Raw genomic sequence first — 19,506 nt, forward strand, 5'->3', positions numbered from 1 at the left:
TAAAAAAAAAAAAAGAAATACCAGTTCTGCTATAGCAGGAGAAAGACCAAAGAAGATAGTTTCATCAACTTGTATTAAAAAAATTTCATCTGGCAAAGGGAAAACTTGGGTTTAAGCCAGCAGTAACAAAGTACCCAGGTTCAAGACACTAAGCATGTAAGCCAAGGCAATTTTGTAGTGTACCTAACCAGTATTCTTCATATTTAACCCAGGGTTTGCCATGTCTCATTCCAGGAGCATGCTTGCAGTCTGCCAGCAATCCTTGCAACAAGACAGCAGCTTTGTGCACCTCCTGGATGGCCTACAAAGCCAATCTCTAAGAGCAACATGCACTTCTTAAACAGTAAGAACTCTGGCAAGCTGCTCCCTCCACTGTTCATTAACAGTAGGAACGTGAGGGCATTTGGAATTCAGCTGATAGAACTTGCATTGGATGTTAGAGTACATCGTGATTCCTCCTGTACTTGGAAGCAGCTACGTGTATTTGTTTAGACCAGTCTCAAAAGGCAAAGCAAGAGCCAGAAAGCACAGCTACAAGTTCTGCTGTGAGTACCCAAATACAACTGAACTATGCATTTCTGCATTTTGGGGAGTTTGAAAGTTTAAGTCATGCACTGTATTCTGTGAAGCAGGTTACTGAATTAGTTCATTTTTTCATTATTTATCCATTTTAGTTGTATCCTGAAAATGCACAAATCAACATTGAGCTGTTTTTTACTCAGCCAACACTGAGAGACTCTTTAGAGAAAAGATCACTGCACCATTTGGTGCTGCCAAAGGCTGAGGTATTCACCTACAACATTACCTGCTGCAGGAAGTCAACAGCATAGCACATCAGAGCTGGGTGGTAGACAATATTGAAGCTGTTTTTGTATTCCTGCACTCCAGTTTTCTTCAGCAATTCATCATCCAGACAAATGCCCTGAGGATGATTATCCTTCTGGAATGCACTGGATGTCCACAGACAACCCACCATGGCTATGATGTACTGGTTATACTCTTGATATGTCTGGCTACTGAACTTGAATTGCTGTATTTTCTAAGGGACAAGAAAAAACAGTCAAAAATGCATTGTCCTGGTTTCAGTTGGGACAGAGTTGATTTTCTTCAAGTGCCTGGCATGATGCTATATTTTGGCTTCAAGAGAACTATGTCAATAGCATACTGATGTTTTAGTTGCTGCTGAGCAATACTGTGTGGAGCCAAGAATGTTTCAGCTTCTTGTATTATCTCTAGTAAGGGGGTACACGAGCTGGGATGGGACAGAGCCAGGACAGCTGAGCCAAACTGGCCAGAAGGGATATTTCACACCACATGACATCACGTGAATTGGCTGTCATATGACACATGGGGTGAATTGGCTGGAGCTGGGGGGAGGAGGGGTGGCATTGAAAGAAGCCTGCTGCTGCTCAGAGACTGGCTGGGTATCACTCACCAAGTGGAAAGTAACTGGCTATGCATAAGATATGTAAATATAAAAAAAATCATTACTATTATTTCTGTGCCTTTTCTGTATTTGCAAATAGTTTTTATTATCTCTTCCGTAAAATTCCACTTCTTGCCCCCACCCAGTTCTCTCCCTGTCCCACTGAGAGGGTTGGGGTGAATGAATGAATGGCTGTGTGGTGCTCAGCTGCCTACCAGGTCAAACCACAACAAGAATCTTTGAGCAGCTGCACGTTCCCTGCAGCCCTTACGAACACTATCAAAATGCCTTCCTCTTACTAAACCCAGCTCCTTACTAAGGTCCATCCTAGAACACAACAGATACCTTTTTACTCATCTCGTTCTCTTTTGCAGCTATCAAGTTGGTTCTATACCTAAAACAAAGCAAATAACAAGAGTTAGTTTTACTGACACCTATCTGCCAATGCTGAGAAAAGCACTGGAGAAGTGTTTACACAGAGTGAAGGAAGGTTTTCTTAATTCAAGAGACCATCAAGTTTTCCTCTGCTGATCAAAAGAGGAGGAAAATCAAAGGGACTTGATCACTTGGTACAGACTCAGTTTTCCCTGAGGGAGTAAGGATGAATCTGATAGGGTTCATCTCTTGGATGAGTAACACACAACTGAGCTTGCCAGAGACAAACTTTCAGAAAGCCTATACACAAGAATCAGCATAGCCTTGAAATGAGCAGAAAAATGCAGTGTATCTTTAAGAGGAGAGACTTCCATTCACTAAGCAGAGAAACGGAAGTCACTGGAAGTAACACAACTTGACAGTTGTTCTATATAATAAGCACTAGCTCCTCTCATTTCCCAGAGAGCATCCTGTCACGTTAATTACCCTGCAGACTCCTCAGAGAAAAAAGCCACATGGAGAGCCCTACGCCAGCTGTCAGCAATTGGCTACTCCTCTCCTCAGATGCAGCCACTGGAATTAACAGGGCCAAGAACAGTAGGAGTGGATCCTGCAGAGCTAAGCAGTGCTTCTGTGAGACCTGCGGGCACGAGGCAGGCCTAAATTTCCCACGCATTTTCAGGGTGGCAAAAGTGCTTCCTACTCAGCACAGTATTTGCAAGGAAAAATCCAAATCTGCTGGTCAGAGCACAGGATTAAGAAGTTTAATGCTTAACTGCTAATGATTGCAAGCTCTTTGTTGCTAAGCAACATAAATCCTCTCAGAACTATATCAGACTCCTTCCTTCACATATTACTGATAACACTAGGAAAGGTCAGAATGCTGCCATTTAGGATAACCAAGTGGGGAACAAAAATGCAAGTTGAAGCTATAAAATATTTTACCACGAAAGCTGGACACAACATTTGATCTTTGCCTTACATAAGGAGAAAGAGTATAGATTTCAATTCCAGATTTATAGACCCAAATAATTTCATTTTCAAAAACTCAAAAAAGACAACAAGAGAAACCACTACAGCCCACACCATTTGTAGTACCTGTACATGATGTAGCAGAGCTGATTTAAGTTGACAGAATCCATGCTGAGCAACGCTGGGTAGAAAACTCCAGCAGGAGGCATTATCAGCAACGGCAGTTTGTACTTCAGATATATGTCACACACCTGCAGGAAACCAGCAGATCTAGGCAGATTATTACTGCCATTAACAAACCCCCAAACATCTAGGAGCAAAAGAGAGCACGATGCTGCATTCTAGCCAGCTCCATCAACTTGATCTAAGAGGAATTGTCTCACTCCAACCTTCTATTCATTTCCTTCAGGTACAAAGCATTTATCCATTCTCAGCTCACATCTCAGTCTGTTTCAACCATTTAAATATCCCATAATGCTGGTATGTGGTTGCTTGTTGGGTAACATTTACTTAGACCCCTCTAAAACAGAGCCCATTTGTTTTGCATGCTTAATGAACATTTTAGTTACGAGAAGTTCCCAGCCCTGCCATTGCTTCCTTAACTCTTTGCAATGGTATCCAAGTTGTAAGAGCAGTAATGGCATGGCTGAGTTCACCAGGCAGTAAACACATCTACAGAGAAGATGCAGGGAAGCTAGAGAGTAGATTTAACACTATTCAATGCTGGGACAAGAACTATAATGGAACATTTAAAGAACATTCTAGCAATTAATCAAAGTTTATCAAACCATATTTGGGAAGGTGACTTCATATTCCAGCCAGAAAAAAAGATGCAAACAGCCTCAGGGAAATGGGATTTTGATAGACAAAGCAAACAGAACACATACGGTCTCATAGAAATCCAGGATGAAGTACAGCAAGAAGGTATGACTCTTCTCCAAGTGCAACGCAGCAGTAGAAATCCATCCCACAAAGTTGATGAGTTCAGCCACCCCATTCACTAGTCCAGAAAGGGTGGTATTCCTGCAGCAGCACACAGGGAATATTACCACACACGCCTCTTCACAACAGGTACAAACATACAGACAAAGAAGCTAAGTTATTTTTCTGCCCTGCCACCCTCAATTACTTGGGATTGTACTTTTAAGTATATCCAGTAATAGATTGTTACCTACAATTACAAGCATGACCCAGCTGTCAGTGTTACAAGAATCTTGAGTTCTGGACATAACAGCTTTCAATGCATAATTTATAAAAATATTTTTAATTCAGAAGTAAAAACCAAGACCCTCAAGGTAGCTTGCAATATAGCAGAAGCACTACAGCATTACCACCTGATCTTAGCATTAGGTAACAGGCATATCAAGATATGCTTCAGACAAGCTTACAAAGAACTGAATTGAGAATCAGACTCTGAATCCAGCTGAACCACGTGCCAGTTTAACCAGTTCTGTAGCAGCTCTTTCAGACTCTCCAGAACGCTGCACTGTAGGATAAGAAAAAAAAAAGTCAAATTGTTGAAAGTTTACAGAAGTGAAAAACACTAAAGAGGATGCCCTGAGAATTAAAGCATACAAGGAAATGTACCAAGAGTTTCTCAAAGAGAAGTGATTATCTGTGGTCTCCCTTTAAACTGAGTGTATACATTACGTAGTTTTTGCTGGAGAATGAGAGTTTCAAATTCTGTTAGAACTGCAGTAAAAAAAAAAAAGCCAGCTACTGCCTTTCATACTATCAGACAATCTTTTCTAAATCCAGTGCCTCCAGTCAAAAAATAAGATATCTTAAAAGACACTCAAATTCCCAGAGAAGTTACATCATAAGAACATTTTACCCATGCTTGGGCACAGACTTCTTCCTGTACAGCCCTTCAGATTGTTACACTTTATACAAATGCAGATGCAGCACCAATTAGAAGTAAATAGCCACTCACTCAAGTTACCTTAAAGTAAAGGGATGACGTGAAGAAGAGCTGTGCCAGGGGATCGCAGAGTTGTGACTTTATTTCTGGAATAAAGAAGAAAGCAGCATGCTATCTGTGCTTAAACTGTTCCCCTGGGATCAGACACTGTCCAACCTCATGCAAAAGATCTGCAACACATACCAGAGAAGGTACTGAGGGGGATCCAACTGATGAGTTGGAGGATTTGTGATCGGCAGGAAACACCATCCCAGAGAGGAAGACTCCTGTAGAGGAACTCCTCACAGGAAGGAAATCCCTCCTAGAAAGCAGAAGGTGAGCATTCAGAAATTCATCTCCAGATCACTCTGGAGAAGGAAGAGGTTTGCACCTGCTTCATGCAATTCTCCAGGACACTCAAGTTACCATTCCTGTAGAAATCACAGTTGCCTCCAGAATATTGGCTCTCTATTGGAAAGTGTATTTTTAAAAAGTCTTTGGGTGACTTCAGACACTGCCATTTCTTAGTTAAACTCCAGGAAGCACATAACTCCCAAATGTACTTTAAAGAACTTCACGAAACCCTTGTTTTCCACATAGCAGGCACTTACTTGTAAGAAACACTCTGCCTTGTAGGCAGTTTCCAGGAAGCTTTTGAATTCTTCTTCATATTGGTTATTATCAACTACACACCAGGTGCACTCTGAAGAGGAGAGAGTAATGCATTTGAACAAGAGCACAGCAAGAATAAGCAAAGCCAGAAATTAAATTCAACTCTTATGCAGTATTTGTTTTAGTACTACACAACTGGCACTATAAATCCAAATGGCAAAGTACTATTATCAAATGGTGAAAAGCTTCAGACAACCTTAACCACCCCACTATGAGAGGTTATGTTAAGTTCCTACCTTCCTGAAGAGTCTGTCCCATCCAATAGTAGAGCCTCAGATAAACAGATTCATCTTTGCTGCAGTTCATGTAGTGAAGCAGTAACGGGTTTGTTAGCACTGAGCCCATTTGGGAAGGAAACTGCAAAAACAGGGGCAACAAAACCAAACTAGTTATTTAGTGTTTATATTTGCAAATTGCCACAGGCTCTCATGCTATCAGAGCTGTCCAGTCCTTCACTGGTAGAAAGATCATCCTCCAGGCCTCCTGCTCACCAGCCTCAGGACTCTTTCTGAATTAGGTTGCCCACACACTAGATACCTGTGAAGTCACAGACAAAAGTCTTTTGTTTTCTCCAAAGCATGCACAGAGCTTGTTGAGACCTTCCTGCCACTCACCTCCAGGCGGTGGATATTTTGTAGAAGTTGGGGAAAGGTCCGCAGCTGCTCCACTGGAAAAAATCTGTTAGCACTGAATGAATCAACACGGCTCATTTTCCTACCCACTACTGAATTCTGTGCGTTGGCACTGCTTGCAGGTACAATCAACTGGGTATTCCATTTCTGTGGAAAAGAAACAAACAAACAGCAGTGACTCAGCTGCGCACTTGTGCTCACTGTTCACAAAGATCCTGTTAATAAAAAAAAAAAGCATCCAGGCTTCCATTATAGCGGGTATGCTGCATTTCCACATGGCTATCCCACCCTTCAGAGCTCTGAAATAACCCAGCTCCCACTATCTGCCATTATGCATCATGAAAACAGCTGTTTGGCAGCTTCCTGAGGAGGAAAACCTACTCTTTTTCGTGAGTGAGGTTGAGCTGTGTCTAAAAGCAGTAGTTGGGGCACTGTAGAATTGGCCTGGTTTCTTTGCCTCACAGCGTTGATTGCTGCTTTCCATGGGCCATCTGCATTCTTGAAAAAAGTCTGAAAACAAAAATCAGACACGTATGCAAGAAGCCAAATTAAGACAAAGCAACAGAAAGACCAGGTTCTATTCCAGCAGACATCACAGTGATTTATATACACTCATCTCTGCCTGACAGACCAAGAAGCTGGGATTTGACAGCAAGTTACTCTCTTTGCATTTGTTATCTCTTAACTGTACTTCAGTGGTTCCACTTTCATGTTCCTTCTGAAACACCCCCTTTTTCATAAGGGAATTCCAATATTTATAGTTTTTATTAAGATCAATCATCTGTCCATAGAGTAAGTCTCGAGTACACGCTACAATAAAACTATGCCAAAGGAATGCTTGTACAAGTTATAAGGAAGACTTCTTGAACTCAGTCAAACCAAACAACTCAGTGAATAATTGAGCTCTCAAATCAGATATCACGGCTAAAATGAAATTGGGTGAATTAATTAGGTCCAACATCTTTTCTGCACAAAACTTATTTTTGTCACTTCATTTACATTCAACTCCAGTCAAGTCCCAAACTACCATAGGAACATCCAGGAAATAGAATTAATCTTCACCACTAAATCATGCTACAGCACAAGCAGAAAGCTCATCACAAATACTGTCATAAGTACTGGTCCCAGATAGATTTAATCTGACTCCTCACCTTCATCTTCCGAGGAAGGGTTATGGATACCAGCTCAGGACAGAAAAGCTTATAAAGTGATAGCAGAGCCTGCAGATGAGGTTGCATACCCTGTCAAGAGAACAGGAGGAAAAAGATGTGATATGTTTTTAATATAGATATCAAATATTGTATTTACAAAGCAGAAAAACTCTCATTACTGAAAGCTTTCACAAGCACACATCAGTAAGTAACTAGAGGTATATAATGGAGAAAAACTGTCAGTGAAATACTGTAGGGAGGGATTAGGAGAAAGGACTTCTACTGTCATAGCTCTAATAAGAAATTTAGCATAAAAACTATTAAAAAATTACAGCTCTCTGATTAAATGCTCCAAGTGTTACTGTAACTACGTAGCACCACTTATTCTTCTCTAGCAACTGTAATTACCTCTAAAGCAATTTTAGTTTCTTACAGAAAGGCAGCAGGTACCACACAATCTTATATTTCCCAGTAATTTTTAATAAAGTTTGGAACAGGAAATTAAAGAAGGTAACAGATAAGTGAAACTAAGTTGCTCTACCACATCTCTATAAAACAGTTCTGTACACGTCATTGCATGCGCTCACAACAACAGAAAAAAAACCACAATATGAGAATTCTGGAAGCTTAAGTGCTAGAAAGATGACAGCCTACTGTTCCAAGCCTAATCCCAGCTTAAGCTGCTCGCCTCTTCTCTCTGCTCTATAAGGACACTCAGAAGCTGCACCCTTCAGCACAGTTTCAGCCTCTACAAGATTTGAAATGAACTTGCCATTTTTGCTTGGAGATCAAGGAGTCGCCTGACCCGAAAAGGCTTGACTGGAAAAACAATTCAGAACATTAGAAATTAAAAAAAACAAAAAACAAAAAACACCCACCACTTTTATTTAGCATTTAAGTGAAAATGAGATACAACTTCTATTGGTATGACAAAGAAAGCAGGACCAGCCAGTATTATTGCTGGGCTAATAGACAGGTTTCTGCTTCATCAAGTATGGTACAAATCAGATAGAATTGTAGCTCAGGCCTCCTTGACTGCATTGCCTGGTCATTGTATGAGCTCCATTGGAAGACATGGCAGCACCAGTACACAGAATAAGAAACAAAATGGTATTTCATCTCACACAAATGAGGACTCTTACCATTTTCTTTTCTGGTCAGCAGGTAGAGCACGTGGCAGATGTAGGGACACTGCAAAGAAAAGGCAGCAATGAACCTGTCTTACTGATGCAAACCACTAACCAGGATACACTGAAGGTGACACCCCTTCCATACGGGCGTTACAAGTTAATACTGCTTCATTCCATCTGCTGCCTCAACTGAGGGGCAGGTTACCTTACTTCCCACAGGAAGCAGCATGTCCCTATGTGTCACATATAGCAACTTTGTTTAGATAACAGATGTCCATTATGTGCAGTTTCCATAGTAATCAGACCACTCAGTGACCTCTCGTCCTGGTTTTGAGAATGATTTGTGTATCTCAGAGATCAGCAGTGGAAGTTTCCAAAGCAAAAGTTACCCTTAAGTAAAAATATCACAGTAATGCTAACTACAACAGAGGCTGCAATGGTCTGAGTCTGGCTCAGCTGTACCTGAAAATGCTACTTGAAAATTTAACTTAAATCCAGTTTCCTGAAAAGATTACAACTGATGTTAGACAATTGAAAATTTGGCTGACAGCAAAATCAGAACTTTGAGTCTTAACCCCAAAGTATTCTCAACTGGATGAATAGTACCAATTTTGTGCCTAACACGATTCCAGTATTACCTTAACTTGAATTGAATCTAGTTTTTTCAGCATCCCAGCGCCCAGATTTTACAGACACATTACAGCACAAAGCTCCTCAGTACCTGTTCTTATTCAAGCTATGCTGCAAACCAACAAAGATTTGGATTTCTCATCATTCAATAAACATTTCTCCACAAGGCTGTTGGGTTCTTTTTTGCCCCAGGTACACAAGTCAGCTTTTCCTTCTCAGGAGTAAAAGGACTTTATCTGATGTCCTATAAACACTGTTCCAGGCACTGCAGCATACACTGTGGTGTCTGTGTATGAGGTTATCAATTCTTGAAATCATTTTAACAAGCAGACCACATTATTCAAACTGAAACAACTTAGTGCTTTCCTGTTTCTGATTCTGAAGTACCCAGTAATCTTTGAATCCAAAAGGAGAAGAGGAAAATAAGTTCCACCAAAAAAATATATCTCTAGTTTATAGCTATTCCTGTCTAATTCTATTAATATGCAGACTACTACCTTAGACTTATTTTGTTAAATTTTGTATATTCAGTTCTCCTTACCAACTTCTCATCATTCAGGAAGGAAAAGAAGATGCCATAGAGGGCATGAATTCGTTCCTTGTGATCAATGAAGTCAAACATCGTGATCAGCCATCTTAGATAAAGCAGCTGCAGACAGAAAACAGCCATCTTACGTTAAATTAACAGGCAAAACCAGACAGACAAGGCACTAGTCACCTTAAGAGGAACAATCATTACAGCACATTCAAAGACAACCAGACAGCTCCAGGTAAACAACCAGCACTAATTCTGCTGTGAAAGAAAGCCAGACAGAACATCTACTGTCATACTGCAACAGAAAAACCATCAGTAATGATTATGTGCTAATCTCTAAAAAATGATGCAAACCTTCAGCCTACATGAAGGCCAGAAGGACTGTCCTTAAAGGTTTCTACATCAGAGATATAAAACAAGTAGAAGCTGTGCAAGTTTCCACTCAACTCCAAAGTGTCCCTCAGCTCCCACAGCTGTTTCAGGTACAGGTCTCTCCATCAGTCTAAATGACAGCAGTTTATGCGATAACTTTGTACATTAAAACCACAGCAGTTCTGCTTCCTGCACATAACCTGTCCTCATCAATCCTGTGCAGAAACAGTAACTATAACAAACATGCATGAAGTTACCTGGATGTTGTTTGAGCATTTGCTGACACAGAACCAAGATACAGAAGAAACAACAGAACTTTCTGGTATTGCTGAGGCTGGGATCAGGCTCTTCAGTAAACGAGTGTTCACCGTATCAGCTGCAAAACAAACCATTGAAGATCAGATGCTGCTCACGTACCAGGTTCCTTGATATGGTTAGGTTAAGATCACCCCAGACAAAATTACTCAGAGCTTCTTTGCTTACAGTAACATTGAATACAAATCCATTAGGGACTATTTGTATCGCCAAAAGGAAAAAAAACCCAGATTAAAGAAAGAAAATAGCATATCTAGTATTTTAGTACTGAAACAGCCTCTAGACTCTTTGCAAGACAAAGAAAATAGCACATTTCTGGTAACATTAATGCCCAATTCCTTCACCAGAAGAGTATATGAGTGCAAGCCAAACACCAGCAAATTACTGCCTTAAAGATAAGCCAAGCAATGTGAATCAATAAAAGAACAAAATTACTTGCATAATAAGGAAAGAATCCTGCATGCTTCTCTTGGATGTAAGAAAGGGAAAGGTCATCCTTTTTATTTAATACTACATTAATTTAGAAATACAAGTGCTGGCCACTATTTCTGAGAGCAACACAGTGACGCTGCTGAATTGATTGGCAGTACGATGCTCTAATTTTAGTGAGTTTCATTAACACAGTTATGAAAGTGTCCTGGTTTTGCTTGGGATAAAGTTAACTTTCCTTGCGGTGGCTGGCACAGTGCCATGTTTTGGATTTAGGAGAAAAACTATGATGATAACACATGATGTTTTAGTTGTTGCTGAGCAGTGCTTACACTATTTCAAAACTGTTTCAGTGTCTCCTATCAGCAAAGCTGGCAGTACACAAGAAGCAGGGTGGGGACAGAACCAGGAAAGCTGACCCAAGCTGGCTAAAGGGATATTCCATACCACATGGTATCTGAACTCAGAATTCATAATGGAGCATGCAAAGAAGATTATTTTTATGCTAAACTGCCAAACCCTACAGCCACTATAAGTGTACCACCTCAAGCAGGTTCAGTTAGAGGGGAAGGAGACGTGCACTGAAGACATGCCAGCAGTACATAAACATTTTACCAAGTTTGCCACTGAGCGCCACATCTAGCAATACATCAAATCCTTCAGGGGGTAAACCTCTTTTCAGGGCAATGCTTTCCATAGTAGACAAATGTTTCTGCAGAGCTTCATTGTTTTTCACTGAAACTCGATCTTGAACTAGAAAAAAAAAAAGACAAACAATGAAACAACTTCTGAAGCTAAATTGAAGTGTTTTCAACTTCTCTGAATTGCTCCTATAGGTAGTCCTTCTTGATATGCTCTTCATAGAATCATAGACTGGCCTGAGGTTGAAAAGGACCACAATGATCATCCAGTTCCAACCCCTGCTGTGTGCAGGTCACCAACCAGCAGCCCAGGCTGCCCAGAGCCACATCCAGCCTGGCCTTGAATGCCTGCAGGGATGGGGCATCCACAGCCTCCTTGGGCAACCTGTTCCAGTGCCTCACCACCCTCTGTATGAAAAACTTCTTAATATCTAGCTTAAATCTCCCCTGTCTCAGTTTAAAACCATTCTCCCTTGTGCTATCACCATCCACCCTCGTAAACAGCCATTCCTCCTCCTGTTTAAATGCTCCCTGTAAGTACTGGAAGACCACAATGAGGTCCCCCCCGAGCCTTCTCTTCTCCAAGCTAAACAAGCTTCATAGAGCAAGCAAAATAAAAAAAATCTTTAAATACACTAACAAAGCAAGCTATTATAAAACTCAGATGTTAGAATAAGAAACATTAGACATTAACAATCTTTACAAATCTTTGTAGCTAATCTTAAATCTGCTCTCTTACTTTTCTCAAAGTAGCTCAGAGCTTCCTCAAGGGAGTCTTGCTCATTGTCATTTTTCTGATCACTCTGGGCACTTTTTTCAGTATCCACTGTCCCTCCTTTTCTCCAAGCAGAGAGATCAGTCTGATTGCTGTGGTGAACTTGCAGAGGTCGCTTGGAGTGCTTAGAACTCCGCCTTCGTTGCATCTTCTCAGACTTCCAGTTGAGATGGGAGAATTCCACTCATTTGTCACATGGGTTCTGGTCCTTCATTGCAAAGGGGGAAGCAAACAGATCAACCTCCAAACGTTGAAGAGCAAGTTTCCTGCAAAAAAAGAAGACAGGTGTTTTCCTGACAAACTGATTTTATAAGGATATTGGACAAGGTAACAGCAGTTCTCACAGCAAATCATTTATAGTTGTCAGTCACTGAACAATTCACACACAAAGGTGTTTTGAATTGAGAAATGTTCTTAAAATTAAGAAAGGGATGATAAAAATCCACAAGATCTAACACTAACATTCTTTAAATAAAGCTCATTTGATGAAGTGTTACACCGTGTTTTGATCCAAAACCAACATAACCAGACAGCAAACACAATACAAAAAGAAAGCCAATCCAGTACATAAACTAAATAGGTAAGGAAACCATGAACAGCCTTATTACTCTATATAGCAACACAGTCAGCCAACAGACTGCAACTTCCTGAAAGCTGATGTCCAGATTTTAAAGGATCATAACACCCTTCTTCCTGTTCTACAGGAATTAGGTTGTTACAGTCTGCTTCTATCTAACAGGTAGGGTTTAAAAAAATAGAAACAATAAGGGCCCAAGTGAAGCATAAGAGCTACCAGCACTGCAACACTGCCAAGCTCTGGCTGAAATACAATAGTGAAAAATGGTGTTCCGTTTTCCATCAAGATCAGCCCTTCACCCAGAAGACACAGAACACTGCTACAAGCTCCTGGTTTAGGCACAGTGCATATGTATATGCATAGCCCTGAACTGCTGGAGAAATTGGTTTCGTATCCCAGCCACAAGAAAGCAGGATGGCTTGCAGTTCATACACCCTCTTCAGGGAGGAGGTTTTTCATACAGAGGGTGGTGAGGCACTGGAACAGGTTGGCCAAGGAGGTCGTGGATGCCCCATCCCTGGTGGGGTTCAAGGCTCTGGATGTGGCTCTGGGCAGCCTGGTCTGGGGGTTGGCAACCTGCACATAGCAGAGGTTGGAACTGGATGAGCATTGTGCTCCTTTGCAACCCAGGCCATTCTGTGATTCAGCTCTGGAGCTGATAGAGCCCCCATTTTCCCTCAGGTTTGTCACTCACTTCTGGGTGCAGCACCCCACGAACAGATCCCCGCCCAGGTCCCACCTGAAGCACCGCCACAGCCGCTGGACAGAGTCGGGGCACTCGTGCCCACAGCTGACAGCTGCTCCAGGAGCGCAGCAGCAGGCCGCGCCCACAGAGCTCCCGCGCAGCTCTGACGCACCGAGAGCTCCTGTCAGAAGAAACCCCCTCCCTCCCCAGCCGAGCACGCACACCTTTTCCCCAAGAGGCTCTCCTCGAGTTCCTACAGCACTCCCAGCCTCTCCCAGCAGCCATGGCCCCGGCGTTGACTTCCCAGCCCGCCCGCCAGCCACCATTACCTCACTCCAACCGCCCGCAATTCAAACTTCCGCGCCACACGGCGCGCATGCGCGCTGCCCGCAACATAGCGTCCCTGCCAGCAGACGGCCTTTTAATGGATATGCGCATGCGCAGCGCGCACTGCGCAGCGCCTCAGAGTGGACGCGTCTTGCTCGGTGTGCGCGTGCGCAAAGCGGTGACTGTGCACCCGATCGTTCTGAGCATGCGCAGTCGTTGTGCTCAGTAGATGTGAGGAGATGGGCGTTGTGTTTGGAAACGCATAAAAAGGTTTAAAAAATGCAGTCGGCCCAGAGAATCACAAGTTACGGGATTAGCATAATATGTTATCAAAGGGGTAAATGAGTTCCTGCCCCCTTATCACCTCCAGCAAGCAAAAACGGGTTTCCAAAAACAGGCTGGTGCTGGGGTCGATGATGGAGGTCAGCCATCATCAGCTCCAGGAACAGTCTTCTTCTGAAGGAGAGAAATAGAAAGGGGAATCCACTTGCTGTCTGCATCTAGTTAAAGAGCCCACAGCAATGGTCTGTGCTGCACATAGTGCTTTAAATTCACCTCATGCTGTCTGTGCGGGTTTTGGTGAGGAGCTGTGCTAGTGGCAAACACAAAATATTGAGCTGGAGATGTGGGAACTGGCTGTGGGAAGGCTGCCATGCCACAGTGCTTTGCATAGCAGGGCACGCATTGTGGTGTGCTTTGGGGTTGGTGCAATTCCTAGAACTTTAGAAGAATGCACATCCTGGTGTGCTTTGGGCTTGGTGGTGTATCTACCTGTCTTTTTGGAACTAAAAGTGCTAATAACTTAGGCCTAGGCCTGGCAGAAGCGCATTTCAGGAAGTAAAGCAAATGGCGTGCACATTTGGGGTGACCTTGGGATGGTCTCTGAGTAGCAGGGGTTGCCCCACCGAGGTGCCCTGTTGGCAGTGCCCTCTGTCTGTGACAATCTGTCACTCCTTGGGGCTCCAGGAGGGGGATTTTGCATGATACCTGTGTTTGGGCTGCATCTGTTGTAGCAGAGGACTTGAGCCAACTGCATGCAAACATCTGTCCGATGCTTATAGTGATACAACACTGATGTTTTACTGTGGATTTAATATCTTTTCTCACTGCCATTCTGTACTGAAGCAATGTTCCCATGGCTTCCATCCTGTATCGCCTTGTCTTTCTCTGAAATCCCCCTAAATGTGATTATGCCTGGTTTAGGTGCAGTGTTGGAGCACACGGGAAGATTATTTTCAGATGCATCTCCCAAAAGGACATCTTTCTCCAAATTTCAAAAAAAAAAAAAGTTTATTTTCATCAATAACGAATAAGGAAAAACCCAGACAAACATCGACAGAAGCAAACAGAACTCAGAGGTAAAACACACTTCTCGTGACACTCCATAAGATTTCAGCTTTGACACACAGGGATTTGGGGTCTTGTGAGAGGACCTCCCCCAGTGAGACCTTCCCACTGAAGTATGGGATGCACAGTGTGACACCCAGACATGTTCAGACCCTCATCTATTAGCAATAACCATGGATTCCAAGAAGTTGCAGCAGTTTTGGAAGTTTTTTTTTCTTGAAAGGGAGAGTTTGATGCTTTCTGCCAGCAGCAAACTATTTTGGAATATGGTAATGGATAAAAGCAATTCTTTAGGCAGTTCTGCTTCCCATCCCTTCAGCTGGGAGCCTTATTCTCAGTTGGGAGGTAAACAGATACCTTTGCTTCATGTTAAATAGGGAAAAAGTTACTGTTAAGAGGCCCACTGCCCCATTCTAAAGCCTCTGCAAAGCATGGAAATCCAAGAGGATGTAAGTAGTGCATCATATGTTTTCCCTGCATCACTGGACCACACAACAGACTGGTCACAGGCAGCAAAGGCTATGGGACACCTCCCTCAAACACAAGAATGCTGAGTAGGGTCCATTCCCTGCCTGACTACATAAAAGAAAATGTCCATTTGTGCCTGGGGTGACTCTATAGGCTGGACTGCACGAGCCAGAGCAGGGCAGTGGTAATGTTCTACCCAGCAGTTGTTGCTGAGGCTGCAACATAGCAGAAGTGCATCCAGGCCAAGTTTACACTGCTGAGGATCTCAGGTCTTATGATCAGGGACAAACTCCCACCTCAGGAGTGCCAAGTAGCATGATGAGCTGCCCAAGTCTTTGCCCACACTCTGGTTTTGCAGCTCCTGCTGAGGCCAATGTTCCTCCAGCCAGGTGCTAACTGCCTCCAAACCATCCTGCTCAAAGCTAGCTTGTATCTTCCTACATTACAGGCCAGCAGCAAAAGCAAGACTACGGTGTAGACATACCATATATCTCTCAGACCCCAAGTGAAACTTTATTTAGACAGCTGAAAAATATAAATAGGTAAATTAAAAAAAAGAAAAGAATTTTTTCTGGGTGCTTTTGGAGAGAGCTGCCTCGAGGGTCCGTATTCCTCAGACTCACTCCACTAAGATACCTTCACTTTGCCTTTCTCAGGAGCTGCCTCATGGAGGAGTGGCTGCTCATCCCCATTCACCGACAGCATCCTCTTTTCTGGTGGCTGCTCCTCAGGCTGGCGGGCAATCAGCAGGCGGCAGGTGAGCAGGATCCCAAAGACCAGAGCATGGGCGTAACGCTTGAGCGGGTCCCCCACTAGCTGGTGGAAGAAGAGCACAGCCAGCACGAGGAGGAGGAGCAGAAAGTTGGCCACGTCTTTGGGGCGGCCGGGAACCAGTGTCATGACAATGCCACATGCCACTTCTAGGGCTCCGATGCTCTTGCGGAGAAGGATGGAGCTGACTCCCATCTTCTTCAGCATGGGGAGGGCCCGCACGTAGCTTTTGTAGGCTCGTTTCTGAAATCAAGCATCATGCGGTGATGTGAGAAGGGAGAGGTGACTTTCATTGACATAGGTAAGTGTGGTATGGTGTAAAGATCATAGAATCATACAATCATAGAATCATAGAATGGCCTGGGTTGAAAAGGACCACAATGCTCATCCAGTTCCAACCCCCTGCTATGTGCAGGGTCGCCAACCCCCAGACCAGGCTGCCCAGAGCCACATCCAGCCTGGCCTTGAATGCCTCCAGGGATGGTGCATCCATAACCTCTTTGGGATACCAAGATCAGTTCAGTCATCACAAACCCCACTGGCATGATACCCTTCTGTAGCCATAAAGCTTCTGATGGAAGGATATTGACACTCCATCACCCTGCAATGCTCCTTCAGGAGCTGGACAACAGCTGTGCAAGCTAGCACCCAATGCTGGAGCTAGGATTGTGTTAAGCACTCCTTGTCCTGAAATCTGAAGTTACCATTGTTGTGATCAGCAATGCAGAACCACGTTTTAAAAAAAACAACTGTCTGAGAGTATCATGCCCTTAAATAACACAACTTATCCCTGCCAAGCCAGGGCACAGAAGGTGGAAGATATCACTTCCCATCTCAAAACAACGCAGAGTATCCCAGGGTTTGTGGGCAGGACAGACTTAGCGTGGGACAGACAACACATCAGAGCTCAGATTCACCTTTGTGAGTCCTGCTCCTGCTCTTGCACACCTCTGTGATCCTTTCTTTCCTCGGATAAAAGCAAGCAGACACTTGACATCCTTGCCCTCTGATTTATGCTGGATTTAGAAGCAGTGTGAGCTGCTGCCAGCCTCCTTCCACAGCTGCCTCCTTGTTTCAGGGAAGAAGCAAGCTCTGTCCTTACATGCACTCAAGTTCTTGCATTTGAACGTGAGGTATAGGTGTGTTTGCACATTTACTTCCCAAGCAGTTTTGAAAACCTGCATTATGGGCACACAGAACTTCCCCACTTCTCTGTGAATTTTAAGAGAAGCTGATGATGCTTGAACAATATGATGGTTGAACAATATTCAGTTTTGTTATTTTTGCTACCAAACAAAGATCCTTAGACCAAGTGGATGTAAGGTGAGGATGTGCTTTGAGACTTCTGTCAACAAAAGCTCTCCTCAAGGCAGCAGTTTTTAACAGATAGATAAAGCAATGGGTTGGTGGTACGCCCTACAGCACTCTGGTATTGCAATAAACAAACAGCTGTGTGTGCTTTTTGCTGAATGGGAAAATAAAACTAATAAAATCACTGCACATTTGGGTAAATAGCAGTGGTTCTGTATTTGCTTGGGGCAAGAAGTCACACACTGATGGGCAAAATCAGGTTTTCATCCCCATCTTATCCATTTAACATATCACCCTAGTTTGCTGTGCAGCAAAGGCATAGAAACCTAACGAGGCTCATCACAGCATAGGGCACTAAGAATGGTGTTGTTGCCCAATATCTGAATGCCTCCATTTCCTCCTTGTAATAAAAATGGAGATCATCCCTACCTGTAGGCCTCACTCCTGGCAAAGCATAAACCCACAGAGAAGCCCAGAGAAGCTGTGCAGTGAGCATTCTGCAATGCTGCTAAAGCCTCAGTGCTTATTCCTAAACTTCACTGAGGCAGCAGGAGCTGGAGAGCTTTGTTTTCTGGACATTTTCTTCTCACTTCTTGCTCCTGAGTTATTCTGCAGTGCTGTCCTCTATCAGAGAGGTGTGCAGGGCTGCAGACACAGCGCTGCCATTCAGATGTTATTTGAGAGCTAAGGAAAAGCAGGTGCAGCGATGGGAGAGAACAGAACGTGCTGGAAACTTCCATCACTATTTCTTACGGGCCCAGAATTACACCGGCACTTTTCCACCATTGCAAAGAATAAAATGAAAATGGAGGAGGGCAGGAGAAGAACCCAAGGCAGATGGGAGCAGAGGGCCAGCCCTTGCTCTTGCTCTGGGATTCTCCCAGCTGATAAATGCACACGCTGCCATCCCCTTCCTTAGCACCCTATGGGGGAGAGGCGCATTTCCCAGAGCACAGGGAGTAATTAAGTGATTCTTCAACATCTTCTGCCCGCTAAGAATCCCACAGCATCTCACGGATGGGAATTAATCTCACACAAGCCCGGTGAGATGGGGACACTCAGTGCCATTGTTCCTGCAGTAAAGCACCCACAACATCGAGTGTGGTCCGGGGCGGGCATTGCCCAGGGATGGCCGGACCGCAGTCCCTCCCCAGACCCCGCACCCCACACCCATCCTTCCCCCATCTTTAGGGAACAGCGGTGCCATCCCATCCTCCTCGCCCCGCACCGGAGCTTTCTCCCAGGGAGCGCAGGAGGATGCCCGCATCTTCTCGCTCGGTTCCTCCCGCGCCCAGCGGATAGCTCCCTCCCTCCCATCGTTGTTCCGCAGCGGTCGCGGTCCCCACCCGAGAGCCTCACGGCCGCCTCTCCGCCGACCTCACCATCTCGTTGTAGGCATCCCTGCTGAGCCGCGGGGTCAGCTTGATGGTCCCCATGAAGACAAAAAAGAGCCCCAGGGCCACCGAAAGGGCGACGATGGTGATGGTCCTGGGGGATGCCATCGAGCCGCCGGGATGCGGTCCTAACGCGGCCTCCGGGCTGCGGTCACCATGGAGGGAACCGAGGAATAACGCTGCAAAGGCAGCGGCAGAGATGCGGCCTCTCCGCCCCGCGGCCGCCGGGTCCTAACGCCCGCCCCGCAACACCCCGCAACTCCGGGCACGGGCTGCTGCTCCCGGAACCCCGCGTCCCAATAGGGACGGTGCAACCCGCTGCCAGCTCCTCCCCGTGTGTGCAGTGCTCCACAGCAACCGTGTTTCCTGATCCCGTGTTGGATTTTTTTTTTTTTGGATGTAAAGTCATTCTCTCTCTCCCCTCCTTTAATTTGCGGGCCATTTCCTTTTGGCAGAAGGACAGCCTCGCAGAGATCTATTCCCACCTTACAGCAAGAAGCCGAGGTGTAATTATACAAAGCAATGATGCTGGAGAACCACCTCTGCTATGGAGCCGGACTGTGAGCTGGGGGGGCTCAGCGTGGGGAAAAGAGGGCTGCAGGGAGTCCTCAGTGCAGCTCCTGAAGCGATTTTATAAGCAGCATGGGGACTGACTTTTTACAGGGGCAAAT

General features: G+C 44.3%; 2 protein-coding genes across 3 annotated transcripts; both read right to left on the reverse strand.

Moving 5' to 3' along the window:
- Positions 1–656: 656 nt before the first annotated feature.
- Positions 657–13,629, reverse strand: CENPI (centromere protein I). 2 transcript variants are annotated; one of them, XM_010715014.3, is made up of 19 exons: positions 13,547–13,629; positions 11,920–12,221; positions 11,155–11,292; positions 10,053–10,171; positions 9,430–9,537; positions 8,271–8,319; positions 7,901–7,947; positions 7,129–7,218; positions 6,359–6,487; positions 5,960–6,124; positions 5,582–5,702; positions 5,285–5,376; positions 4,878–4,995; positions 4,716–4,780; positions 4,162–4,259; positions 3,661–3,796; positions 2,900–3,024; positions 1,772–1,820; positions 657–1,039 (listed from the first exon to the last, which is right to left on the reverse strand). In XM_010715014.3, the coding sequence occupies exons 2-19, from the start codon at positions 12,101–12,103 to the stop codon at positions 794–796; spliced, it is 2,079 nt and encodes a 692-aa protein (XP_010713316.1). In that variant the 5' UTR covers positions 12,104–12,221; positions 13,547–13,629; the 3' UTR covers positions 657–793. The 2 variants fall into 2 exon arrangements, with proteins under 2 accessions (XP_010713316.1, XP_010713315.1); XM_010715013.3 differs by lacking the exon at positions 13,547–13,629 and adding an exon at positions 13,442–13,540.
- A 1,469-nt stretch (positions 13,630–15,098) lies between these two features.
- Positions 15,099–19,175, reverse strand: TMEM35A (transmembrane protein 35A). The gene is made up of 2 exons (XM_003205607.4): positions 18,824–19,175; positions 15,099–16,373 (listed from the first exon to the last, which is right to left on the reverse strand). Exons 1-2 carry the CDS (start codon positions 18,941–18,943, stop codon positions 15,987–15,989), a joined length of 507 nt encoding a protein of 168 aa, XP_003205655.1. The 5' UTR covers positions 18,944–19,175; the 3' UTR covers positions 15,099–15,986.
- Between the last annotated feature and the right edge of the window lie 331 nt (positions 19,176–19,506).

Source organism: Meleagris gallopavo, chromosome 9 (genome assembly GCF_000146605.3).
Source record: "Meleagris gallopavo isolate NT-WF06-2002-E0010 breed Aviagen turkey brand Nicholas breeding stock chromosome 9, Turkey_5.1, whole genome shotgun sequence".
In the NCBI taxonomy this organism is placed as follows: Eukaryota; Metazoa; Chordata; class Aves; order Galliformes; family Phasianidae; genus Meleagris; species Meleagris gallopavo.

Excerpts from the sequence above, each read along its gene's own strand:
- CENPI (XM_010715014.3), bottom strand. The coding sequence starts at position 12,103 with ATGCAACGAAGGCGGAGTTCTAAGCACTCCAAGCGACCTCTGCAAGTT. Across the intron at positions 10,172-11,154 it reads GGCGCTCAGTGGCAAACTTG|CTGATACGGTGAACACTCGT; the intron begins GTAAAATGTTTA and ends TTTGTTTTGCAG. Across the intron at positions 8,320-9,429 it reads TCCTGAATGATGAGAAGTTG|TGTCCCTACATCTGCCACGT; the intron begins GTAAGGAGAACT and ends TTTTCTTTGCAG.
- TMEM35A (XM_003205607.4), bottom strand. The coding sequence starts at position 18,943 with ATGGCATCCCCCAGGACCATCACCATCGTCGCCCTTTCGGTGGCCCTG. Across the intron at positions 16,374-18,823 it reads GGGATGCCTACAACGAGATG|AAACGAGCCTACAAAAGCTA; the intron begins GTGAGGTCGGCG and ends GCTTGATTTCAG.